The following is a 24,867-nucleotide window of genomic DNA, read 5'->3' as shown; positions in this document are numbered from 1 at the left end:
GAGGGAAGATCATTAACCCCTCAAAATGGCTACCATGGCCAGTGGGGACTTCCAGGCTTGGCTTGGGACAGCCTTTCCTGGGGACAGCAGGTTAGTCAGAGAAACTCTACCAGAAGGCCTTGGAAGAGGACCTGGGCCAGGCAAGGTGTACACGCCCAGTGAGCATGAAACTCCCTGTCGCTCCTGCTCCCCCAGGAGTCCCAGCCACTGGGCAGCTCCCAGAAACACGGTGCCCCTTTCTGGTCCCATCCAAGGCATCCTTCCACCAGGAAAACTGAGGCTGGAGGGCATGGCAGCCCACGGGGCCGTCACACCGGGCATATTTCCCGAAGCAGGTGCGGAATGTGCTCTGTCTCTGGCCTCGTAGTGGGCCCACAGCCTGGGGGCTGGCCTTGGTCATGGGCCAGCTGAGACAGAAATCCGCTGATTCTCTCCCAGGCTCGGCTGAAAACAGGCGTGTCCAAGAAAAGGTGGCCACGGGTCCTTAGAGCAAGGCCCTGGCCGTTCCAGCCAGTCCATGGGGCCACACCCCCTGCACTCAGCAGTGGCACCAAGGCTGCCCAGCACTGGGCCATACCTCACCAAGTGCACAGTGACCAGTGCTCCAAGCTGGCCCCAGCACTCCCAGTCCCCACGTCCACAAGCCCCTCCTGCCACTTTGCCGAGGTCCCAGGATACTCCACTTAAGGGCCCCGGAGGAACAGCTGACACCCCAACCCTGCAGATGCCAGGTGCATCCCACACCCCTCCCCACTCCCCCTATGCAGCCCCCTGGCTGGGTTTAGGTTCAGGGGTACTTGCAGCCTGAGCTAGGGGTGGCATCGCCGGCTCTAAGGCTGCCTCGGTTTCTCAGGCAAGTGCTGAATTTCCTGTTGCCTTAAAGAGGGCCAACACTGAAAACAGGGAGGTTCCCACTGCCCAGGTCCTCCACACCACTGCCATCCATCAGGCCCACTGTGGGGTCTCAGGAGAGGGCCCGGCACACCAGGGACCCGATGAATGTCTGTAGATCTCAGATGTCTGCTGAGGAGGCAGGAACAAGCCTCCCCCACCGTACCAGCCCCGATCCCCGTGCTGGCCTCACAGCTCGGCCTGAGCACGGCACTCCACACACTGCCCGGATCCCCGCACTGGCCCGGCAGCCCGGCCTGAGCACGGCACTCCACACACTGAGCTGCACAGTGTATTTTTCTCAGCAGCCACCAGAGGCACATTCAGCGGTGGCGCGTCCTGGTGGGCCTCCTGTTGCCGTCACCAGGCAGCAGCCGCCCCTCCCTCCCGCCACAGTAGGTCTGTGCGGCCTGTCCAGCCCCGCTGCGTGGCGCAGGCAGTTCTCCCAAACGGCTCCACTGGGCGCCTGGTGCTGGGGGTGGAGCCAGTGACCACGGGAGGGCGGGACCTCGCCCGGGTCCCAGGGACCCCTGAACACAAGTCCTCGAGCTGGAGGCTACTCCAGAACCACGGTGCCGCCCACCGCCTCCAGGGCCGCCTTGATCTTCTCCGCCTCAGCTTTGGCGACATTGGCTTTGATTTCCTGGGGCAGGGACTCCACCAGCTTCTTTGCCTGCCAGAGAGAGCAAAGTCAGGGACTGGGGGCCCTGGGCCGCCACAACGGAACCTGCCTCAGAACCCCCACCGCGGCGCAGACCTGGACGAGGTTGATGCCCTGGATGTAGTTCTTGATTTCCTTGATCAACTTCACTTTGTCCACGGGCTTCGCCTCGGTCAGGCGGACAGTGAAATGTGTCCGTTCTTTCGCTATGGGGATATCTTCTTCCACCGCCTTAGGGAGCAGGAAAGAAGGGGAGCCAGGTGACAAAGGGCTGGGGGGAGCTAACACCTCCACTGCTGGGTCACCCCATTCTAAAGCCCCAAAGGGAGGTGCAGCGGAGGCCCCAGCGAAGCCTGGAGTTGTAAGTCATGTCTCCCAACTCATCAATCCTTAACCAGCTGGTGCTTTTTTTTTTTTTTTTTTTGAGACGGAGTCTCACTCTGTCATCCAGGCTGGAGTGCAGTGGTGCGACCTCAGCTCACTGCAATCTCCACCTCCCGGGTTCAAGCGATTCTCCTGCCTCGGCCTTGCGAGTCCAGCTGGTGCTTTTTCTCTCTCATAGCTAGTCAGAGGCAGATCTGCCCACTACCACTTCGTAAGCATGCCTCGGACGGGAGTGGTGGCTCCGGGGGCTCACGCCTGTAATCCTAGCGCTTCGGGAGGCCAAGGCGGGTGGATCACTTGAGGTCGAGTTTGAAACCAGCCTGGCCAACATGTTGAAACCCTGTCTCTAGTGGTGCGCGCCTGTAATCCCAGCTACTCGGGAGGCTGCGGCATGAGAACTGCTTGAACCCGGGAGGCGGGGGCTGCAGTGAGCCGAGATCGCGCCATTGCACTCCAGCCTGGGTGATAGAGTGAGACTCAGTTTCATAAATAAATAAAAACATGCTTCACAGTCCTTCCCTCAATACTCTACTCCCCTCTCGCTTAGAAAGCGTAACTTACGAGACAGGAAAGAACGACACCAAAAGTGCTTTGTAGATAAAAGCAGCGCCACTCCTTTCTCAGCTACACCGCAGTGCACACATAATGACAAACTGACAACCCGCCATGGGACTGATGGGCACACTGAGCTTCTGACGTGGCACATGGAGACCCAGCACCACCCGAGGGCGGGGGCTGCGTGTCCCCACAGCCTGGGAAAGCTATTAATAACATCTCCTCCCTCCTCAAAAGCAATAGTTTACACAACAGGCTCTACAGTAATCCCAACTATTCTTACCCAAACGCTCAGCCTGAATCTAATCAGCCTTTAAACTACCTTCCAGTTCCCAGGCATGAGTGATGACGCCCCATGGGCACCCCACGCATCTGGAACGTGGGACACTCTACAGTACACGACCTGGTTCCCCAGTTGGGGAAAGGGGCTGAGGGGAGGGTTCCGGCGGAGAGGTTCACGCAACCCAATGACCAAACGCAACGGGCGGCTTCAAGTTCGCTGGTTTCCTTTTCCTTGCAAAGACCCAAGGACAGAGCTGCTTGTTACACCCCTTTGCCTGCGCCAGCCCCTACCTTGCTGCTACTCCCTGAGTCGTCAGACACCCTCTTACCTGGTGACCCTGGTGCCTCCCCCTCCTCCGCCAGGAAGGCCGTGCTCTCTTCAATGTCTGCCTCCTCTTTGAAGCCCACCTTGAACTTGGAACTCTCCCTCCCACCTTGAGCCTCTTCCCTCCTTTTCCCCACAATGCTTACAATGTTCTATTTGGTATAATTTCTTCCTTTCTTTTTCCTCTGTTATTTTTGTTTTTTTTTTTTGAGACAGGGTCTTGCTCTGTTGCCAGGTGTGAGAGCAGTGGTATGATCTTGGCTCACTGCAACCTGTCTCCCTGGTTCAAGCAATTCTCTTGCCTCCCAAGTAGCTGGGATTACAGGCACCTGCCACCACACCGGCTAATTTCTGTATTTTTATTTATTTATTTATTTCTATTTTTATTTATTTGTTTGTTTGAGACAGAGTCTCCTGGGTTCAAGCTATTCTCCTGCCTCAGCCTCCCAAGTAGCTGGGATTACAGGCATGTGCTACCAGGCCCAGCTAATTTTTTTTTGTATTTTTAGTAAAGACAGGGTTTCACCATGTTGGCCAGGCTGACCTCGAACTCCTGACCTCACGTGATCCACCCGTCTTGGCCTCCCAAAGCGCTGGGATTACAGGCGTGAGCCACCACGCCCAGCCTCTTTTTCCTCCCTCAGCTTAGTGTTTCCCTCCATTAGAAACATGGTCTCCACATGCAAAGACTTGCACATCCATGGCAGGGAGTAGGTCCCAGGAGGCTGCAGGAGGCCGGCACAGGTGTGCAGGCTGCAGACAATGACGGCAGCTGCGGAACCTGAGATAAGACACCATGGCACATGAGGCCACAGGCGAACTGGACACCACAGAAATGCCTCATTCTGCCCAGGACTCACCTCCTGGGCTGCTGCAGCAGGGACAGCCCCAGGCATCACACCACCCATCGGCACAAGCCCGACATCCTGTATCTTCAACGTTTTCTGCAGAGATAGAGAACAGTGTCCACAGCTGGCCCTCACACCAGCCGGAACCTACTGAGGAGGGGCAACTAGCCTGGCATGGACCTTGCACCTGGACAAACACACTTTTGACAATTCACCAAACTCCCAAAATACACCAGGAACAAAACACAGGGGCCCCCAAACTTCCAGCCCCTGGGTCTGTGCCACCCTCTCACGATACCTTGAGGAGCTCGTTGAGGTCTGAGATTTCCAAGAGAGTGAGGCTGGCGATGTCCTGGACCAGTTGCTGTATCTTGGGGGGGTACTCCTTGGGGGCATTATCCAGGGGTGCACCAGCGAGAGCCTCACACCTCCGATGGCCGCTGCTCCTCATATGTCGCACGGCACAGACACATGGCACCTGTCGCCTAGCCCCCACCCCCAATTAAAACAGACTTGTCAGTCCTGGAATGGAAGGGGCTGCAGAGACTAAGGGGGCAGGACAACTGGGGGACTGGTGGGTGCCATAAGCTCAGGCTGGTAATCACTAGGGCCGGAAATTACCCAGCTCCTTGGTCCCAGTCCAGGGTTCTCACACCTCAGGGGGTCCGTATTGGTAAGATTTGCAAATTACTTTAAATTCTTCAAAGAGCCTTAGAAAGCCACGTGTTTATTTGTAGCCATACCACTCAAACCTCAAGTTTTTGGTTTGAATGAACGACATCAACCCAGGGGTGGCGAAACTATTACTTAGGTGCATCTTCCTGCGCAAAGCCTCCCAAAACATGGGGCCACGTGGCCGCAAAACGCCGCACCCACGGATGGGCCTTTGCTGCGTAAAAGGCTGAGGCCAAGGGAGGAGCAGGGAATCGTCCAAGGTCATCTAGGGCCGACCCCGGCGCTTTCCACGGCCCAGGAGGGAAGGGGCGTGCGCATCGGGAGGCCTCCTCCCCGCGCCCCCGATGGGACCCCCAAGCCCGGCCTGTCCGCTGCAGGGAGGCCGGCCCCGCTGCCCTCCTCCGCCCGGATCGACCCCTCAGTGCCCGGCCGCCTCCTAACCTGCCTGCCGGCCCGGTCCTGGCACCCCAGGATCCCGCGTACCTGGCGAGGCGGAACGCAGCGGACCGAAGCCCAAGGCAAGGCCCCCACAGGGGGCGAGCGGCCGCCGGCAGCATCGGTCCGCGGGCTGGAAGGTCACACGCGGTTCCCCGGGAGGAGGCGACGCTCTAGCCGCCTTGACCGCCGGGCATTCGAGCTGAGGAGTGACGCTCTAGCCGCCACGGCTGCCGGGCATTCGAGCTGGGGAGGGACGCTCTAGCCGCCACGGCTGCCGGGCATTCTAGCCGGGAATGACGCTCTAGCCGCACCTCGCGCTAGCCTCGTCTCACCCTGAGATTACCCACAAGGCGACGCGCCGCGCAGACGGAAAAGCGTTGTCTGTGGCGGCAGCTGAACACCGGGCGGCCCTCGTCCCGCCGGGTTTTGGGGTCGCGCAAACGAGCGACGGGGGCTGGGGGCTCCGGATTCAGGTGTTCTCTCTCCGGAGCTCACGGGTTTCTGTCCGTGCGCGATGCGAGCGAACGTCGCGGTCGACGCTAGGGCCCCGAAGCCCGCAGTAACCCGCGTCTCTCGCCCGCTCCGGGCCCCCAGTGCCGCCGTCGCGGGCGGAGGCGTGAGCTCTGGGCCTTGGCGCCTTCGCAGCCGCAAGCGACATCCTCTCTTCTAGCTAAAGCCCCAAACGCCCAGGTGGCTTCCTGGGAGAGCACGGTTGAGCCTCCAAGGGCGGCCTGGGCCCAGTGCCTGCTTATTCTGCCCGCCTCTCCACACCTCCTCTTTCCCTGTCCGTTCGAGTTCATTCCTTCCTGGAAAAGCCAAAGCCGCGCTCCCCTAAGAGGCCTGGATGTGAAGGTGCGTGAGACGCCCTGGCTCTAGGTGCAAAGGCCGGCGCCTGCCGCTTTCAACACTCGGGAGGCGCATTTCAGCCCCGCTCGCCCCCGGCCGCGGACTCGGAGCGCTGAGCCCCCACCGTTCCCATCAACCGACTCCCTTCCCAGGAATGAGGAGCACCCGGGAAGCTTCAGCCACTACACAGGAGGAGGCGCCAAGCCCAAACTCCTCCCCAGCCACCGACGGGGTCGGTGCAGAGCCGCGCAGGGCACAGGTGAACCCTGGCACGCAGCCTCCGGGAGGGACAGGCTGGAAATGACCCTGCCTGCAGCTGGGCCATCAGCCCGACCACCTGTCCCCGGAGCAAACGTTGATGCAGGTCGGGCTCGGTGGCTCATGCCTGTAATCCCAGCACTTTAGGAGCCCGAGGCAGGTGGATCACCTGAGGTTAGGCGTTCACGACCAGCCTGGCCAACATGGTGAAACACCGTCGCTACTAAAAATACAAAAACTAGCCAGGCATGGTAATGGGGTGCACCTGTAGTCCCAGCTACTTGGGAGGCTGAGGCCCGAGAATCGCTTGAACCCGGGAGGCGGAGCTTGCAGTGAGCCGAGATCACCACTCCAGCCTGGGTGACAGAGTGAGACTCCATCTCAAAAAAATTAATTAAAAACAGAAAAACGCTGATGCTTTCTGAAGTACATTTTATTATCGCTGTACCATTCTGGGGCACTGGAGATCACAGCTGAGAAGCAGAGATGCTGGAGACCTGAAGCCTCCACCCTTGGCTGTGGCTGCCGAGAGACGCCCCTGCAGAGGGAGCCCCAGGCCACACCCAGACATCACAGCCAGCTCACAGTGGGGCCAGAGGGCACAGGTGGCTGGCGGGGGGGGGGGGGTGAGGGTCCCCATTCCTGCCACCTCTCACAGACCATGACCCACAGGGCTGGGGGCTTCCCCTGGGAGAAGGTCCTTCCCTCCCCATGGCCCAGCCCTGGGGAAAGAAAGCAGAGACCAACTCAGGGACTGCAGGAGGCTGAGGACAAGAAAAGAGGTGGGCCTGGGGTGAAGGCCCCCCCCTCACTCGCAGAGAAGGGACGCTACCGGCAGTAGAGGACAGGGAGGCAGGACGACGGCAGTTAGAGACGAGGCGTTTCAGGTGAACTGTAGTGTTACTCCAGACGTGAGCATGGCCTGGGTCAGTCGAATGAAATGAGCTGGGCCTCGCTGCCCTGTGCCGGCGGCCCCTGCGCCTGCGGCTGCTGGGCCACGGGGGGCTGCTGCTGGGGGGGACCGCCAGAGGGTGCCATCTGTGCAGGAGGAAAGCAGGCATGGCCCTGGTCCTCCCTTCCCCAGCCCAGGGGAGGAAGGCTTTTGTCCCAGCAGAGTCACAGACCCACAAGTGCTTGTAATCCATGTCCACTGACTGAAGCTCATGTGGCCTTTGCCTTTCAAGTAAATTCACGGTTTTTCCTGTCTACACTTGCGGACACGTGTGTCTGCCCTAAGACTTGCGTCCTCGTTCTGTCTGCTGAGAAGAGGCCTCAGGAATGCGTCTCCCCCTGTGAGCAGGCGTATGGGACAATCCCCACTGGGGCCAGGGGACCCACTGGTAAACCATGAAGCCTGAGGGTGCCCTGTGGATGCCGCTGTGAGGCCCTGGGAATGGCTCACCTGCTGGTACATGGGCTGCTGCCCCGAGATGTAGGGCTGCTGGGGTGGCAGAGATGCGTCCTGGCTTGGGAGGGTGGTCATGAGATTCTGTTGTGAGCAGATGCCAGATGTGAGTGAGTAGCCCTGTGACCAGGCAGGCGGGGTGTTTCTGGCTTGCAACAATCCGAAGGTGACCACAAGGAGCACCCAGAGAGTGGAAGGGGTGGAGCCGAAGGGGTGGAGCCCACCCAGTGCCCGCCAGCCTCACCAAAGGACCCTCAGCATCATCAACTGCTCCCCTACCCCGGCCCCCAGCAGAGCCTGGAGGTGGCTGTACCTGCATGTTGTAAGGCTGGTAGCCCATGGAGACCGACTGGCTCCCCATGTAGCCCATGGTGCTGGACTGCGGAGGCTGAGAGATGGCCGGGAGGCTCTGTGGGGCCTGGGAGGCCACGTTCTGTGGAGGGAATGAGTGCCATGGGAGAAGGGGCTGGGGCTGGGGCTGGCCCTGGAAGGAGAGGAGCGGCCTTCCTGCATACCTGGTAGCCTGCTGTGGGAGTAGGCTGGTAGGATGAGTAAGTGGGGCTGGCGGTGGGTCCGGCCTGGGCCTGGGGGGCCGCCTGCGCCCCAGTGGCCCCTGCTGGGTACATGTAGGCACTCACCATGCTAGGATCTGTGACAAACAAGACAGGGGAGATGGTTCAGCCAGGGCAATAGGGAGGAGAGGAAGGGACACCCTACTCGAGTTTTACTTTTTTTTTTGAGACAGAGTCTGTCGCGCAGGCTGGAGTGCAGTGGCGTGATCTCGGCTCACTGTAACCTCTGCCTCCTGGGTTGAAGCAATTCTCCTGCCTCAGCCTCCCGAGCAGCTGGGATTATAGGCGTGCACCACCACACCCAGCTAAGTTTTTGTATTTTTAGGAGAGATGGGGTTTTACCACGTTGGTCAGGCTGGTGTCGAACTCCTGACCTCAGGTGATCCACCCGCCTCGGCCTCCCAAAGTGCTGGGATTACAGGCGGGAGCCACCACCCGGCCAGGAGTTTTCCTTTTTGTTGTGACTTTTGGAACCAAGTTCAGGTTTCACGTTTCTAAAAAAAAGAACATAGGCGGAGCGTGGTGGCTCATGCTTGTAATCCCAGCACTTTGGGAGGCCAAGGCAGGCAGATCACGATGGCAGGAGTTCGAGACCAGGCTGTCTAACATAGTAAAACCCTGTCTCTAATAAAAATACAACAACTAGCTGGGCATGGTGGCGGGCGCCTGTAATCCCAGCTATGCAGGAGGCTGAGGCAGGAGAATTGCTTGAACCTGAGAGGCGGAGATTGTAGTGAGCTGAGGTCGCACCATTGCACTCCAGCCTGGGCGACACAGCGAGACTTCGTCTCAAAAAAGAAAAGAAGATAAACCAACAAGGATGGGAGGAGAATCCTAGAATGGAACAAAATCAGAAAAAATGAACCAAACTGTATTTGAAATGAGTGATATGGTCTGACCAATGGCACGGGATAGTGAATCCCAGTAACTTCTGAACCCAGAATCTGGATTCCACGGTCTCAGGCTACAAATGACAAGAACTACAGACAAATGTTACACTCCAGTTAGGAGGCATCGTCTCCACAGCAGGCCAGGTTAGCATTCTTAAAACTACTTTTTGTGTACTCTAGGGCTGAGCAAGTAAGTATATTGAAAACAATGCCAAAGAAAACTGTGCTATTGGATTAAAATTGCGAGTACTGGAATTAACTCATGGATTTTTTTTGTTTGTTTGTTTTTGTTTTTTTTGAGACGGAGTCTCGCTCTGTCACCCAGGCTGGAGGGCAATGGCATGATCTTGGCTCACTGCAACCTCTGCCTCCCAGGTTCCAGTGATTCTCTTGCCTCAGCCTCCCAAGTAGCTGGGACTACAGGTGCGACCATCATGCCCGGCTAATTTCTGTATTTTTTTTTTTTTTTTTTTTTGAGACGGAGTCTTTGCTCTTTCACCCAGGCTGGAGTGCAGTGGCGCAATCTCGGCTCACTGCAAGCTCCGCCTCCCGGGTTCACGCCATTCTCCTGCCTCAGCCTCTCCGAGTAGCTGGGACTACAGGCGCCCGCCACCACGCCCGGCTAATTTTTTGTATTTTTTAGTAGAGACGGGGTTTCACCGTGGTCTCGATCTCCTGACTTTGTGATCCGCCCGCCTCGGCCTCCCAAAGTGCTGGGATTACAAGCGTGAGCCACCGCGCCCGGCCTTAATTTCTGTATTTTTAGTAGATGCGGGGTTTCACCATGTTGGCCAGGCCAGTCTCCAACTCCTGACCTCAGGTGAGCCATCCGCCTCGGCCTCCCAAAGTGTTGGGATTACAGGCGTGAGCCACCGCACCTGGCCGCACTCATGGTTTTTATCATATACAAAGATGCATGTATTCGCACATACACAGACACACCCACAACTGTGCACTTGTATTCATATACACACTTTCCAGCTCTGTCTGCTAACAACCTAGAGCTGTGAGCACACCCAGAATCTCGATCTTGGCTTCTAACCAAGATCCAGACCACCCTCCACTAAAGAGAACAAGGGCTCCTTGGAGAAATGGCTGCTTCCAGGGTTGAGAATGTACAAGACGAGCACAGAGTATCTAGCAACAGAAACTCAGGAGCATCCCAAACCGATAGCCCTACACAACAAAGAAGCCACTGACGCCTCCCACGGCCACACCTGGGAAACTTTGAGCATCAAAGTAACGGGCCGGGTGCGGTGGCTCACGCCTGTAATCCCAGCACTTTGGGAGGCCGACAAAGGCGGATCACTTGAGGTCAGGAGTTTGAGGTCAGTCTGGGCAAAACAGAAAGACCTCATTTCTACATTTTTTTTGAGACGGAGTTTCACTCTGTTGCCCAGGCTGGAGTGCGGTGGCGCAGTCTCGGCTCACTGCAACCTCCACTTCCCGGGTTCAATTCATTCTCTGCCTCTGCCTCCCAAATAGCTGGGATACAGGCACATGCCACCACACCCACCTAATGTTTGTATGTTTAGTATGACAGGGTTTCACCATCCTGGCAGGCTGGTCTTGAACTCCTGACCTCATGATCCACCCCCCTCAGCCTCCCAACATGCTGGGACTACAGGCATGAGCCACTGTGCCCAGCCCTTTTATTTTTATTTTTTTAAATTAGCCAGGCATGGTGGTGCAATCCTGTAGTCCCAGCTACTCAAGAGGCTGAGGTGGGAGGACTGCTCGAGCCCAGGAGGTCGAGGCTGCAGTGAACCATGATCATGGCGCTGCACTCCAGCCTGGGTGACAGTGAGACTCTAAAGAGTGATGACAGAGAAGTGTCACCTTTGGAAGAAAAAATAAACATGTCTCCACGCCGCTGTGACTGACAATAAGTAGGAGAGTGGGGAGCGTATCTCCCGCCAGTGGAAAGACAACGGCACAATTAGAGGGCGCTATTTGGCAAACGCCGTAATAAACACAGGCAACATTAGCAAAAAATGCTAGACCTTGAGGAGTCCCAGAGTATTTGGAAAGCCTCCCCCAAGACACATCTGATAAAGGGCAAAACAGTCACTTCACAGTGAAAACCCCTGGCAGACCCCGTCTCAGCCGAATGGCCAGCAATGGGACTGACAGGATGCACGTCACCTCCACTGCCACTCTGAGGAAAAGCACAGCCTAACGGTCACCACGTGGAGACACCAGACAAACCTAAGCTGAGGACGGTCTTCTGAGGACTGGACAGGCCAGTGCTCTTGGGACAGTCGATGTCACAAAACACAAAGGCTGACTGGGGAACACTCTAGATTAAAGGCGGTGGGGGGGGCGGGGAATGCCACGCAGCAGGGGGCGTGCTGTTTACAGGACACCACTGGGACAGTCCATGAGGGCTGAGCCTGCTACAGACAGGATCGGCAGCCCAGCGCCTGCTGCTTTCAGGAAATGCTCGCTGTTGCATTCAGGGGAGAGGGCAGTACCTGCCACACACGGATTGAAACACGGCTCCAGCACGAAAGCCTGTGTGAGCACGTTTGTGTGGAAACAGGAAAAAGCAGGGACAACATTCACATCGGGACGATTGGGAAAACGCTTCGCACCATTCTTACTGCTTTTTTGTAAATTCGGCTAAAATAAAGACGAGGGAAAAAAAGCATGGTCTCTGCCCCGACCCGTCCTTACCAGCCGCGGTGCCAGGCATGCTGGGGTAGGGGCCAGCGGCAGCGGCCGGCTGGCTCATGTACACACCATGCATGGGGGAGCCCTCCACTGAGCCGGCGGGGCTGAAGGTGCTGGGGAAGCTGGCTGGTCCCGAGGGCTGGTAGAGGACGCCTCCGGCTGCGGGCATGGCCTGGAGCTGGGGACGAAGGAGACAGTGGTGAGAGTTGGTCCTCAGCCCACGAGCCTCTGGGTGGCAGGAGGATGGCACATGCCTGGGCGTAGGGCAGGGGGAAGGCGGGCATCTGTGCGCGCATCTGGACCGTCTGCTTCTGCTGCTCCAGCCGCAGCTGCCGCTCCTTCTCCTGCTCCTGCAGGCGCTGGATGGCCAGCTGCCTCTGCACCTCCAGGTATTCCTGTGTGGCAAAAACGTGGTTATGCTGCGGGGTCCCCCAGCCCGCCCCGGCCCGTGGCTGGGCAGCCACTGCACCTGCTTCTTCTGCCGCATTATCTCCAGCTTCTGGGCCAGCTGGATCTGGCGCTGGCGCTCTGCCTCCTCGGCTGCCCGGCGAAGCTTCTCCCGGTGCTCTTCACGCAGGGCACTCAGCGCCCCCCGGGCATCGCGGATCTGTGCCAGCTTGTCCTGCAGCCCCTCATAGTACACTGTGGGAAGACGACAGAGCAACCCTGACAACTCCGGCACAGTGCCGAGAAGCTCCTGGGTGGAATGGACACACAGATGGGCTGCCCTGTGCCCAACCTTCTGCAGAGGGCTCTGAAGGCACTGGGCTCTGGGGGAGTCAGGCAAAGGGTCCTGGGCAGGGCAGGGCATGGTCATCACTGAGACCACTTCCTGTTGAGACCCTCTGGAGGAAGCCACAGCCCCAATGAAGGACTCACAAGAGCCCAGCACCCTCAGGGGAGGCCCTGGCCCAAGACGGCACTCACAACACCTGGCTGCCCCTGCGCCGAGGCCCCGTGACGCGGGCACCTACGCCTGCGCTCGTCCAGCTGGTTGAGCAGCTCCAGCAGCTGTGGGTGCATGCTGTTGATGGACTGGAAGAGCGAGAGCACGGCCGAGTCGTTGGTGATGCTGCGGCCCCGCATGTGGTTACTCTTCATGCGGTTCACGAAGGTGGTGACGGCGTTCTGTAGCGCCTTCAGGAACTGCTCGTGGCTCTCCTCGGACTCGCCATTGTGGAACTGTGGCTGCAGGCAGAGCAGGGTTTGGATGAGTGCGGCCACGCTCCAGCCAGCCTCCCTAGTGGGGCCTGGGATGGAGGCACCCAGCTACACTCAAGCCTGGAGCAGAGTCCGTCTGCTCCCTATGCGAGCAGCCCCTTCTACAGCCGAGGAAGCCGAGGCCCTGGAGGCAGGGTCCTTGTCCAGCAGCAAGCCCTGGTCAGGACAGAGCTGGCTCAGGGCCCCACTGCCTGCTCCCTCTCCAGGGACCTGTGCTCTGACAGCCAACCAGCCCAGAAGCCCCAGGCAATGCCAAGGACTCATCCGATGGTTCTAGGCTGCTCTGGAATATTCAGGTCCATGCTAGGTCCACAGAGAGTGGCCCAAGCTCTGGACCACGGCCTGGTATAGAGTTTCCATTGGGAGAGGCCACAAAGGGCAGGGCAGGCTGGGGCGGACACCCTTGCTCTGGCACGGCCCTCTGGTTAGGGCAGGCACCTGTGCCATGTGCCTGGTGCTGTGGGCCAGGAGGCCATGTTTTGTCCTGGCCCGTGGAGGGAGCCACAGCTTACCTCACTAAAGGGGCCACCAGAGGGAGGAGTGGGCTGAGAGTCTGTCTCCGGGAGGGGGTTCTGGAAGAGAGAGAATGAGTGGGGCCTCCAACCTGTCCCGCATCCACCCCTTCCAAGGGACCCTGCCACTAGGAATGCCGGGAGTGGCCCCCTCACCTCCACCACGTTGGTGGGGGCTGCGTGCCCCTCCCCAGGCTGTGCAGCCGGCTCCGTCAGGGGCACGGGTGCAGACGGCGTGGGGCTCTTGCGAGCCTCCTCCTGCTTCTTCTCCCAGTAGTTCCGGTTGAGATACCGTGCGAGCTGCAGGCAATGACGGGGTCACTCCCAAGGCCAGAAACCGTGAGAGGACGCACCCCATGCCGGGACTTACCTCAGGGTCAATGTCCTCAGCCAGAGGCGCTGATGAGTTCTGGGGAGAAAGGGGCATCTGAGTCTCACAGGTGACAGAGCCAGTTGCTTCGGCAGGGACAGGGACGGCCCCAGTGTGGCAGATCCTGGAGACCAGAGCTGCAGCCTGGGCCCTCCCTCCGTGCCCTCCTCTGGTTCCTGGCATCCGAGCCGCCATCTTTTCTCCTCTTCCAGATGCTTAGAACTCCACAGAGGCTGGCAGCACTGCCGTCCTACGAGGCTCCTAACCTTGCTATGGGAGGAACAGGGTGGCACCGGGCCAGCCCTGGGGCCTCAAGGTGGACACTGGACAGCCCCCACAGTCCAGCGTGTGCGGCCCCAGCCAACAGCCCGGAAGGAGGGGAAGAAGGGAAGGGGTGGCTCCCTGGGGCAGTGACCTGGCCACTCCACGGAACCTACAAAATGACTTTCTCAACCTGCTGTCCCTGACCCAACCTCCTGCAAAACAGGCTGCCTCTTCACCCTCTACTGAGAGGTGAGGCCAGGGAGAGGTGACGTGGATGCCCCAGAAAGCAAGTCCTTCAGTTCCTGTGGGGCGGGAGGGGTGTGGAAGAGACGGGGTCTCACCAACAAGGCGCCTCCCCCACAGCCTGTTCCATGTCCTCAGTCCCAAGGGCCAAACCAGGGACCAGGAGGAACGGGGGCCTGGAGCTGTGGGACTCTGTCCTAACGTCCGCCCGTGTGCTGGGGCTGTCCTCTCTGGGAAGCCCAGGGACCGGCATCCCCCACCAACCTGACTAAATCAGCTCGGGGACCCGCGTCCCCCATCAACCCTACTGCCTTCCGGGAGAGGCAGCTCCAGCCCGAGGGCCGCTCACCACAGGTGAAGAGTACAGGCTGCTGGCGGGGGGCGCTGAGGAGGCCGAGGGCGTGGGCTCCGCCTTGGGGTATGAAGTGTAAGTGGACTTCTGTCTCTGAGGCAGAATCAGAAGGGGCGTCACTTAGGTGCACGTGACGCCCCTCTGGCCCCACCGCAGCACATCCAGGGGAGCTGGGCCCTTCCTGAGGCCGCCCCGCCCCACCCGGCTTACCAGCCTCTCCTTCTCCTCCGCCTCTGACTGTGACAGTGCCAGGGCCAGCTGCAGCTCCTCCTCCTCCTGCAGGGCCGTCTCATCCCTCTTGGGGGGTAGCTGAGGACAAGCGGGGAGGGTGAGGGGGGGCCCCGGGGAAGAGGTACCCACGGGACGACGGGGCTGAGTACCTGGGACTGCTGAGACAGGGGACTGGTCAGGTACTCGGGGGGCAGCTCAGTGGTAGAAGTGGCCTTTCCTTCGGCTTTCCTGTGGGCACAAGGAATGCTGCAGGTCACCATGCGCTGACACTGCCCTGCCCCCGCCAAAGCTCTCAACCACACCTCTGCAGGCTCCTCTAAGTGTTCCCACAGAGTGAGGGCAGTGGTTCCACAGCCACAGGTGTCCCAATGGCCATACTCCAGAGCAGAGCAGGGCAGGACTCGAGGGCATCACACCAGCCACAAGGGCCCAGGTGAGTCCCTCAGGGTAAGCCCTAGTTCCTCTCCTGAAAATGGACATTGAGGACACCAGCCCGGCCTGCGAAGACCTTCCTACGGCAGTCGGGAAACCAAACACGACACCGCCACCGTGGGACGGGCCCCACCCAAAAAAGGGCAGACAGGGCAGTGACTGTCATGCCCAGTAAGCTCTTCCGGGGCACCCCAGGTAGTCCAAGAGCCGCAGGCTCACAGCATGGTCGTAATTTCTTTTTTTTTTTTTTTTTTTTTTTTGAGACAGAGTCTCACTCTGTCGCCCAGGTTGGAGTGCAGTGGCGCGATCTCGGCTCACTGCAAGCTCCGCCTCCCGGGTTCACGCCATTCTCCTGCCTCAGCCTCTCCGAGTAGCTGGGACTACAGGCGCCCGCCACCACGCCTGGCTAATTTTTTGTATTTTTTAGTAGAGACGGGGTTTCACCGTGGTCTCGATCTCCTGACCTCGTGATCCGCCCGCCTCGGCCTCCCAAAGTGCTGGGATTACAAGCGTGAGCCACCGCGCCCGGCCTTGCATGGTGGTAATTTCAAACCACGCATGCTGACCTTTGACCTGGGGCTCTTTTTTTTTTTTTTTTTTTAATTTGAGATAGAGTCTTGCTCTGTTGCCCAGGCTGGAGTGCAGTGGCGCAATCTTGGCTCACTGCAATCTCCGCCTCCCAGGCTCAAGCGCTTTTCCTGCCTCAGCCTCCCGAGTAGCTGGGACTACAGGCACCTGCCACCACGCATGCTAATTTTGCACCTGCCACCACGCATGCTAATTTTTGTATTTTAAGTAAGGATGGGATTTCACCATGTTGGCCAGGACGGTCTTGATCTCTTGGCCTCGTGATCTGCCCGCCTCAGCCTCCCAAAGTGCTGGGATTACAGGCATGAGCCACTGTGCTCGGCCGACCTGGGGCTCTTTTCTAAGAGAAAAGTCCACACTGAGGCAGACCTGCACAGCCCCCGGGACAGGGAAACGCCAGCAAGTGTGTGTGAAGGCAGGAATGGCATTGGGTGCTGGAGCCGCTGGGTCACAGCAGACTCACGCATGTGGGCAGTGGCTGCGACGGACAGAACATTGATGTGGCTCAAAGCAAGTTCTTCTCAGTTACGAGAAGGAAAAGGAACTTTCCAGGCAGCAGCCCATCACTGGACATGGCTGGCTTGGATGGGACGCCCTGAGGAGGGCATGGCCTCACTCCTGGGCTTCCCGAACCTAAGTGGGTGGAAGCCTCAGATCTGAACAGAGGGCCAGGTGGCCACGGCCTGACCTCCCAGAAATGTCCACGGAGCAAGACAGGGAGGCAGTGACACGTTCCAGGAAAAGGGAACCAAGGAGGGAGCACAGCCCACATACAAAACATGCGCGACCCAGGCCAGACCCACAGCGACGCTGCTGGGACCACGGCAGAAATGGAACGTGGACCACAGAGCAGAAGCCAGCATTGGGTGGCAGCGCAGTCCTGAACGACTGCTGTGGCCACGAGAGCACTGTCCCTCTCAGAGATCACAGGCGAAGATCTGAGTGCCAAGGGGCATGATGTCTGCACTCAAACAAATTCAGGATAAAACCTGTGTGAACACGCGCACGCGCAGGAGAGGGGAGGCAGAGTAAACTCTGCGACCAAACACCGACCGCCGAGGCACTGGCTGCGGCCCCGCAGCTTCTCTGTGCTACTCTTGCACCTTTTTTGTAAGTTTTATTCCAAAAGTTGAAATGCAAACGAACCCAAACCCGAACCCAAGCAACAGGGGCAGCCTCGGTCCCTGGAGCCGCAGCGCCCAGTCTCGCACACCCACCTGCCCTAGTGTGGGGCAGGGTCTGAGGGCATGCGGCCGCCCTGGGTTTCCCTTGACCTTCCAGCTGCTGTGCTGTGAGGGCCCTCTGGGGTCTGCAGGCCTCGGGCACCACGGCCAAGAGGGACAGAAAACCCAGACTGGAGAACCTGCCCCGCCTGCAGCCCAAGCGGGGGCGGGGACTCACCTGTTCAGCTGCTCGTAGCAGGGCTCACACACGCGCACCTCCTTCTCAATGCCGAACTTGGGGATGGTGGAGTACTTGGAAGAACACTTTCCGCAGAAGATCTGCCCACATGCCCGGCAGTGGTGCTGTAAGATGGGGCGCGCGGGCCTGGTCACAGGCACTGGAGGACCCTGATGTGCCACCCGGCCCAGAACCACCCCGTACAACGCTGAAGCTGGGCCTCACGGGTGGAGGAAGTTAAGGGACAAGCAGAACAAGTGCCTGGGAAGACATTAAGGCCGGGGAACCTGGACATGCTCCCAGGAGTCTCAACGCCAACCACCGTTTTGGGGAAAATAACGTAAGTTAAAAATAAGGGCCAAAAAAAATATACATCAATTCTGCTGATAAAACACGAGCTTTTGTGAGTGCAGTGGATGCTAGAAGCTGCTGACACCCCAAACCCCAAGCATTCTCGGTTGCCAGCCTGGAGGGGGCTTCGGTGTGAAGATGGCTCGAGGGGTCAGAATCCAGATGGGCTAAGCCACACAGAGAAGGGGGCCACAAGGCCCTGGCAAGCAGGAGAGTGTCTGTGGCAAGGCCTGCAGCCTTAGGTTTAAGACGTTATAATTCCAGAGTGAGGCAGGGCCCAGCCCAGGCAGTGGCATCAAGCCCTTACGTGGGCCCTCACTGTCCCCCTCCTGACGCCACACTGCCACCCGCTGTGAGCTGCACTCACCTCCTGAACCACCCACCAAGAAGGAAAGGCCCAGCAGGGACGGTGGCCTTGTGCACGGCAGGGGACCTGGTGTCTGGCCGGGGCTGTAGACAGAGCCCCCCAGGTGGGAACTCACCTTACGGGTCATCACCCCGAACTGCACCCTGCAGCGGTGGCATTCCTCAGCGTCCACCCAGTCCGGGGCCTGAGGAGGGGCAGCAGTCAGGACCACACACTTCCCGCCCCACCAGCCCCAGAGACACAGAGCCTCCCCCGCCCCACAGAAGGCAACGGACCCAGAGAGGACCCCAGCACGAGCGAGAGCAATGCCCCAGGAGGCCCTTCCCAGCTGCGTGGCCTGGGGTGAAGCTGCTGAGGCCTGAGGAAGGGACTTCCTTCCCCGTCAAAGGTGCTTGTTTTCCTTTCCCGAACCCACTAGCCACTCTAAAGGCCCTCGGGCGACGTCTCCACCTCGCCCTGCAGAGACAGCTGCTACGCCTCCGCCCAGGACACACCGGCATCCTCAGGTCCCAGACAGACAAGAGCTCAGCCATCAACCCTCAAGCAAGCCGGGGTCCTAGCACTCCCCTTCACACTTCCTGAGCAGCCCAACTCCAGGACCCCTGACGGCCGCCCACACTCACTCTCTCGGCAGCAAACATGGCGTCGCTCTCTTTGAATTCTGGAAAGACGTGTCCTGGAGAGATGAAGCCATAGTCACTGCCCACTCCCACCTGGCCTGCAAGACCTCCGGGAGCCCCTTCCTCACTCCTGGCAGCTGCGACACAGCAGTAACCGTGTACCCAAGTGAAGGTGTCTGGGGGCACCGAGACAGCCTCCTGCCCCCAAGGTTGGTGTCCCCGTGGGGCCTCTATCCCCACTGTGGCAGCAGACAAGAGCCAGGCCCTGCTGCCCTCTTCCTGAGACACTGCTCCCACCCCATCAAGGCGCGAGGCCCCTGCGAGGCCCCGCCCACTGAGTGGCTCCCTCACCCTCTGCTCTCTGGCCAGGGCTCCCACTGTTCCTGAAGACAAGACTTCGAGCTATGCTTGAGACAAGACCCCAGAAAAAATCCAGGAAAGCTCCCACCCCAGGAAGGAGACAGGAGCACAGACCACCAACGTCCACCACCCCAAAGTTGAGAGTCCGAGGCAGCTCGTGCAGCGCCCCCTGCGTTCTTCCCCTGCATTCTCCACACTGGTCCTGCCCACCCTGCAGCCACAGGGCAAGGGTCCAACTCCTGCAGCGGGGACGCACCACCCCTGGAGCCCGTCCCATTCCCCACACTCTCAGCCTCGTCTTCAGCAGAGCTCAGGGCCACACAGGACCCGCACAGATGGGAGCAGCCATGCCCACCTCTCTCTCACTGAGTGGGCCGAGCACCAGCCAAGACCTGCAAATGCATCCTGAAGCACCCACCTCTCTATACACAATCCCCCAGTTCTCCACGGCCACAGTGGCCGGGAGGGACCCTTAAGAAACACACCTTGGCTGCCACAGCCTAGATGAAAACCCACCAGAGGCCTCCTGCTGCGCTGAGAGCAACGCTGAACTCCAGCCCACAGCCCGGAGGCCCTCGGTGTGCAAGCCCGGCCGCACTCTCCTCTGGGCACGCTGGCCACCTTTCTGCCCTGGGGCCTCAACCCTGAGTGTCTGCCCACGGGTGCTGCCTGCCTGCTCACGCCAGCTCTGGCTTCTGTTCCAGTCTCGACACTCGGGCAGCTCCTCCAGAGGCCTTCCCTGACTGCACAGCCCAACCCAGTCCCCAAGAGTCCTGCTACTCTGAAACAGGCTGTCTGCTGCCTTTTCACCTGTGTGTTGTCTGCCATCACTGCCTGCCCCTGCCCGTGGGCCGTGGGTCCAGAAAGGCAGGAGCCGGAGTGAACTCGCCCTCACACGCACAGCCTTCCCTGGCTCTAGGCCACCGCCCTCCTCCCTCCCACCACGGGGAACAGCCCATCTTCCCAGGCCCCTCACCACTGTGCCCATTGGGCCTGACTGTCCGGCAGTTCCAAGCCTCGACCTGGTCCCAACCTCGGTCCTGACTCACCCTCCACCTTCATGATCTGGTAGGTGTCCTGGACCACCTTGTACTTGGGCTCGTTCCGGAAGGCATGCGCCCAGGCCTGGATCAGGTACAGGATCTTGTTACGGACGTTTACCTCCACTTGTCTCTGCAGGCAGGGAGGAGGGGGTATGGGTCGCAGCAGACTCCAGGCGCCAGAGGCCTCGGTGTGAGGAAGCAGCTGGCAGACCTCAGCCTCTGAGTAGACAGGGCTGACACAGAGGCCAGGGAGGGCCCCCCCAAATGGGGCATGGGGGCCGTGCACCAACCTGTTTCCAGACCCTGAGTTCAAACCTCATGCCTGCCTCTACTTGCTGGAGCCAAACAACGCCGCGTCTCTGTGCCCCTGACCACCTGTCTCTCCCTTTCCCCACAGGACCTGCCCACCCCAGGATCCCCGGTTCCCGTCAGCCTCCAACAGGCAGGGCCTGGCAGGCCTGACGGTGGCAGGATGGTGTTGGGGCTGAGAACACAGGGGCACTGCGGGGCTCTGGCTACGCCCCTCCTTCCAGTCACAGCCGGGGAGATACGGCGGGGGGGCAGCCGCTCCAGAAACGCCTCCAAATTCAGAGCAGTCTCCAAGCCCCCTGCAGCCACCCTTTCCCCCAGGTTAGAGCGCAGCCTGGCCTCGCATCTAGGGCCCTCTCAGGGACGCCATCCCAGTGTGACGCGCGGGACGGCGTGCGATCAGAGGCTGCTGCAAGCAGGCTCCGGGGCACTTGCACTGCGGCCTAAGCTCCTTTCCAGAACCCCTCTGCATCCTCAGTGGCGCCTTCCATTCACAGCCCTGCCCCACCCCAAAGGAGCGAACCAGCTCATGATCTGCAGCCTGACTGAAGGAGCTCGGGTGCACCAGGGTCGGGCAGGGCCAGACTCTGGCACCTTCCGCCTCTCAGCCAGGACAGGACGGGACAGGAAGCCAGCCAAGGTGGCCAGTGAGGGCCTTTGAGAGGCCTGGCTGTCCACTGGGATCCCTGGGCAGGTTCTCAGCTGTGTGGGTCCAGGGAGTCTCCTATGAGACCCAGGTCCGGCCCACGGGTCGGGACAGAAGGGGAGCAGCCTGACCACATGGGACACCCTTTCTCCTTGACACCTGCAGCAGCATCCCCGCTGCATCACAGTCCCTGCAGGTGTCCCCAGCACAATCCCTGCAGGTGTCCCCAGCACAATCTCCTGGGGATCTGGAGGGCTTTTCCTCCTCTGCCCAGGAAAGCATGAAGCCCTCGCTCTCCAAAACAGCTCTTAACCCTTGCCAGACATCCGATCTTACAAGCCCCCACTCAGAGCCCTCCCAGGCCCCTGCCTGTGGGATGTGGCCAGCCTGCCCTCCGGACCACAGCCACTCTCACACACGATAGCCACCACCTGCCCTGCCCACCCAGTGGCATCTACTCACCTTCCCTAAGACAGCAGGTGCCTGAGCCCTGCCTCCCGGAAGCTTCCCCCAGGCCCCAGGGTCACTGTCACCTTGGTCCTCCAGACACAGCACCCCGGGCCGGCTCCTGCTCAACCCTGGCCTCCCTGGATTGGGGCTCACGGCCCTGTCTCTCCGACTCATGAGTGCGACCTCGTGCGGTGCAGGGACCACTGATCTGCACCTGCACATTTCCCGCCACACCTGGTGCTGTTCTGTCATCAGTGCCCAGTAAACATCCAGAGAAGCAAAGGTGCCAGCCTGGGTGGCCACCCGCTTGCCCCCATCTCACCGACCTTCAGCAGGTCCTTCAGCTCCTCCATGGTCTGCTTGTTGGCCACCTCGTCATGAACTGTCTGGCCACAGTTCTTTACCACAGACTCCATGACCTGCAGACGCCCAGGAAGGGAAGAGTTGGGCCAGTGGTCAGGGCAGGGCCCCTCCTCCTCCTGGACAGACCCACCTCCCTGTGGGACAGCAGAGCCCTTCAACAGGCCCATCAGGCCACTGGGCCAGTGGGGATCCCGGTGGGACAGCAGAGCCCTTCAACAGGCCCGTCAAGCCAGTGGGGAACCCACATCTGAGACTCAGCAGCCTGCACGGCACCGCTTCCTGTGACGCCAAGTCTCACTGCCAAGCACAGCGACGAGATCTGCCTTCTGGTGTTTACTCACGCAGGGCCGGCTGAAGAAGTGGTGCCCACTCCCTCCCCCATCTCCTGTCTGTCCCTCAGCATGACCCCCTCCTAGGTGGCACTGTTCACATGGGCACTCAAGGCTTAGTGGAAACGCTCTTGCTTGATGTATGCCCAGGGAGGTGGGCAAGGCCACAGGACAAACTCTTCTCGTGCTGTCATGACTAGGGGGTGGGGACCCTGGGGGCCACTGAGGCACGGGGGTCTACTTACCTCCAGGGCATACAAGGCGACATGTGGGTTCTTGTCATTGACTTTCTTCTTGATGGAATTCACAGCATATTTTGCTCTGAAAAGGAAACGACATTGATAAAAGCAGAGAGAAATGGGAAAAAAATAGTCTCGGTAACTAGGATGAGAAAAGGTCATCTGCTGCCAGGTGCAGTGGCTCACACCTCTAATCCCAGTGCTTTGGGAGGCCAAGGCAGGAGGATTGCTTGAGCCCAGGAGTCTGAGACCAGCCTGTGCATTATGGCAAAAACCCATCTCTACCAAAATACAAAAAATTAGCCGGGCGTGATGGTGAATGCCTGTAGTCCCAGCTATGCGGGAGGTTGAGGTGGGAGGATCGTTTGAGCTTGGGAGGCAGGGGCTGCAGTGAGCTGAGATCACGCCATTGCACTTCAGCCTGGGTAACAAAGCAAGGCCCTGTCTTAAAAAAAAAAAAAAAAAAAAAAGTCTGTCTGCCATCTTAGTCTTTGAGAACCCCGAAGCAAATACAAACATAACCAGGTATCTGCAAGCTGTACAGAGAAAACCCCTTAATTGTCCAAGATGTCAAAACATCCTAGCATGTAGACCACACAGTTCTCCACATAAGAGCCGAACATGGTCAGCTACGTTGTGGAGAACCAACGGGCACCAAGCGAGCCCAGCTTAGTGCACGGCCGCTCCTCCGCGTCAGGGCACAGGCCCCGCTAACTCACTGCGTGTCCCCTTGGCGGATCAGGTCGCAGATCTGCAGAATGGACTCCCAATCTGTCTCCAACAGGAGCTGGCTGGTTGCCTTGTCTGAGAGAGAAAATGCCATGGGGGGGGGTCATCCTGCTGGACGCCCCATGCAGCACCCCAGCTTGGCAGCAGCCGGGGCGACTCTCTCCTTCCCCTTTAGACATTTGGACCAAATGAACACCCATGAGAGAATCCTCCTGAGCGCACTGATGGGCAGGGAAGTGCCATCCTCCCCAGGGAAGCAGCAAACAGCATAAGAGCACACCAGGTGCCGGTCCAAGCCCTCCCACAACCCACGAGCGAGGTAAAGACACTCAGCAGAGAGACGAGGGCACTGTTGTGAGTCACACAGCTCACTAGAGACAGAGGCTGATTCACTCTTAAACATCAGACTCGGCTGCTTCTCAACAAAGAACCCTATCACCCGTCCCTTGGAGTCTCCGTTCGCCCAGATGCTCCCGGTTTCAACGGGATCTTCGCTTGGGCAAGGGCTAGAGAGGCCTGCAGCGTACACTCCAGGCCCCTCGCTCCAAGCCAAGTGCTTTGGGAATAAGGGCAGAACGGGGCTCCAAGGAGGACTCGCCAGCATACCTGTCATCATACCACATCACTGCTGTCTCCAACAACTGGCCCCTCTGGGGAGCAGCTCCAGCTCTTCCCACATCGCCTTTCCCGGACACAGAAACGACCTAACAAGCCAAGCCACGTCCACTTTCTATACTGATTCAGTAGTTAACCTCTGGATTCATCCCTGAAGCACTGAACTACCTGTGTGGCTGAGATACTCAGTCTGCTTGCCGGTTCCCTTGGCAAGGAAGGTGTCTCATTTGAAGTCTCCTTGAAAACCATACTTAACAAAAAGGCAAGCTTTGGGCAGCCCATTCGACCACCCAAGCGCCTACCCCCAAACAGAAGACGCATTTTCCCTACGGGGCTGCTGGGCACGTGCACATCAACATTCGTTTCCCTCCTAAAATGTGTCAATTCCAGGAGGCTCAGATAGGATCAGCTTTCACCTCCAAAAACGTGAGAAAACGCCTTCCTAAACCATTAGGCACTTCCCGAAACCAGTGTAGGAACAAAAGGTGTGTCTGGGACCCGCAGCCCCCCAGAAAGCTCGGAGGTCCCAGAAAGAACACTGCCGGCTCCACCCTTCGAGGCCCAGTGTTTTGGGTCAGAAGCCCAAGTGCGAGCCTAACATCCGACTGAGTCACCCACTTTCATGACTCAGGCCTTGTGACCCACTCGGCCAGGTGCTCGTCGGTCAAGGGGAAATCGGCCGAATGCCCGGGCCCGCGGAGGAGCGAGGACGCCGAGCGCCCCTGGCGCCCTGCACGGACCCTCACAGCGCCCAGTTCGCCAACGCCCGACGGACGCCGACCCCACGGCCGGGCAGAGGGTCCAGGATCGGCGGCTCCGCGCCCCGGAGGACAGCGGGCCGGGGAGAGGCGGGCAGGGCGGCCGGTCCGCGCCCCTCGGGCCCTAGGGGCCGCGCTGACTCAGCGCCGGGCTGAGGCTGCGGGCTGACCAAGGCCGTGCCGTCGGGTGGGGACGCGTTACCTAGGAGACGCTCGAAGGTGCCGCTGCCTCGCCCCATGGCGACCTCCAGCCCAGACCCAACGCCGCAAGCGCTCCCCTGCTACGAGCTGGCGCGCCCCCCGACTTCCGCTTCCGCCTGTTCCCTCCAGTGCGCGCACGCGCACGTCACCGCGCCGGCCCTAGAGCTGCG

At 59.5% G+C, this 24,867-nt stretch overlaps 2 protein-coding genes across 7 annotated transcripts; both read right to left on the bottom strand.

Moving 5' to 3' along the window:
• Positions 1–1,169: 1,169 nt before the first annotated feature.
• MRPL12 (mitochondrial ribosomal protein L12) lies at positions 1,170–6,573 on the bottom strand. 2 transcript variants are annotated; one of them, XM_055241848.2, is made up of 5 exons: positions 5,063–6,573; positions 4,245–4,431; positions 3,959–4,042; positions 1,649–1,783; positions 1,170–1,564 (listed from the first exon to the last, which is right to left on the bottom strand). In XM_055241848.2, exons 1-5 carry the CDS (start codon positions 5,176–5,178, stop codon positions 1,448–1,450), a joined length of 639 nt encoding a protein of 212 aa, XP_055097823.1. In that variant the 5' UTR covers positions 5,179–6,573; the 3' UTR covers positions 1,170–1,447. The 2 variants fall into 2 exon arrangements, with proteins under 2 accessions (XP_055097823.1, XP_055097824.1); XM_055241849.2 differs by having other exon boundaries at positions 5,105–6,573.
• A 5-nt stretch (positions 6,574–6,578) lies between these two features.
• HGS (hepatocyte growth factor-regulated tyrosine kinase substrate) lies at positions 6,579–24,831 on the bottom strand. 5 transcript variants are annotated; one of them, XM_055241543.2, is made up of 23 exons: positions 24,699–24,772; positions 23,730–23,827; positions 23,114–23,198; positions 22,401–22,476; positions 21,790–21,882; positions 20,065–20,188; positions 18,659–18,711; positions 18,151–18,219; positions 17,318–17,442; positions 15,046–15,124; positions 14,876–14,974; positions 14,663–14,758; positions 13,807–13,845; positions 13,593–13,736; positions 13,437–13,496; positions 12,678–12,891; positions 12,173–12,345; positions 11,958–12,098; positions 11,707–11,881; positions 8,084–8,217; positions 7,882–8,001; positions 7,566–7,688; positions 6,579–7,201 (listed from the first exon to the last, which is right to left on the bottom strand). In XM_055241543.2, exons 2-23 carry the CDS (start codon positions 23,737–23,739, stop codon positions 7,091–7,093), a joined length of 2,343 nt encoding a protein of 780 aa, XP_055097518.1. In that variant the 5' UTR covers positions 23,740–23,827; positions 24,699–24,772; the 3' UTR covers positions 6,579–7,090. The 5 variants fall into 5 exon arrangements, with proteins under 5 accessions (XP_055097518.1, XP_055097517.1, XP_055097516.1 ...); XM_055241542.2 differs by lacking the exon at positions 24,699–24,772 and adding an exon at positions 24,357–24,664; XM_055241541.2 differs by lacking the exon at positions 23,730–23,827 and having other exon boundaries at positions 24,699–24,831.
• Between the last annotated feature and the right edge of the window lie 36 nt (positions 24,832–24,867).

The sequence above is a fragment of the Symphalangus syndactylus genome, chromosome 14, assembly GCF_028878055.3.
Source record: "Symphalangus syndactylus isolate Jambi chromosome 14, NHGRI_mSymSyn1-v2.1_pri, whole genome shotgun sequence".
Classification (NCBI taxonomy): Eukaryota; Metazoa; Chordata; class Mammalia; order Primates; family Hylobatidae; genus Symphalangus; species Symphalangus syndactylus.
This window is presented reverse-complemented; position numbering and strand designations above follow the sequence as displayed.

Excerpts from the sequence above, each read along its gene's own strand:
- MRPL12 (XM_055241848.2), bottom strand. The coding sequence starts at position 5,178 with ATGCTGCCGGCGGCCGCTCGCCCCCTGTGGGGGCCTTGCCTTGGGCTT. Across the intron at positions 4,432-5,062 it reads AGGACCGGGCCGGCAGGCAG|GCGACAGGTGCCATGTGTCT; the intron begins GTTAGGAGGCGG and ends GGTGGGGGCTAG. Across the intron at positions 1,784-3,958 it reads CTGCTGCAGCAGCCCAGGAG|GCGGTGGAAGAAGATATCCC; the intron begins GTGAGTCCTGGG and ends CTGCTCCCTAAG.
- HGS (XM_055241541.2), bottom strand. The coding sequence starts at position 24,735 with ATGGGGCGAGGCAGCGGCACCTTCGAGCGTCTCCTAG. Across the intron at positions 18,220-18,658 it reads CCATGTTTGCTGCCGAGAGA|GCCCCGGACTGGGTGGACGC; the intron begins GTGAGTGTGGGC and ends GCCCCTCCTCAG. Across the intron at positions 12,099-12,172 it reads TAATGCGGCAGAAGAAGCAG|GAATACCTGGAGGTGCAGAG; the intron begins GTGCAGTGGCTG and ends TTTGCCACACAG.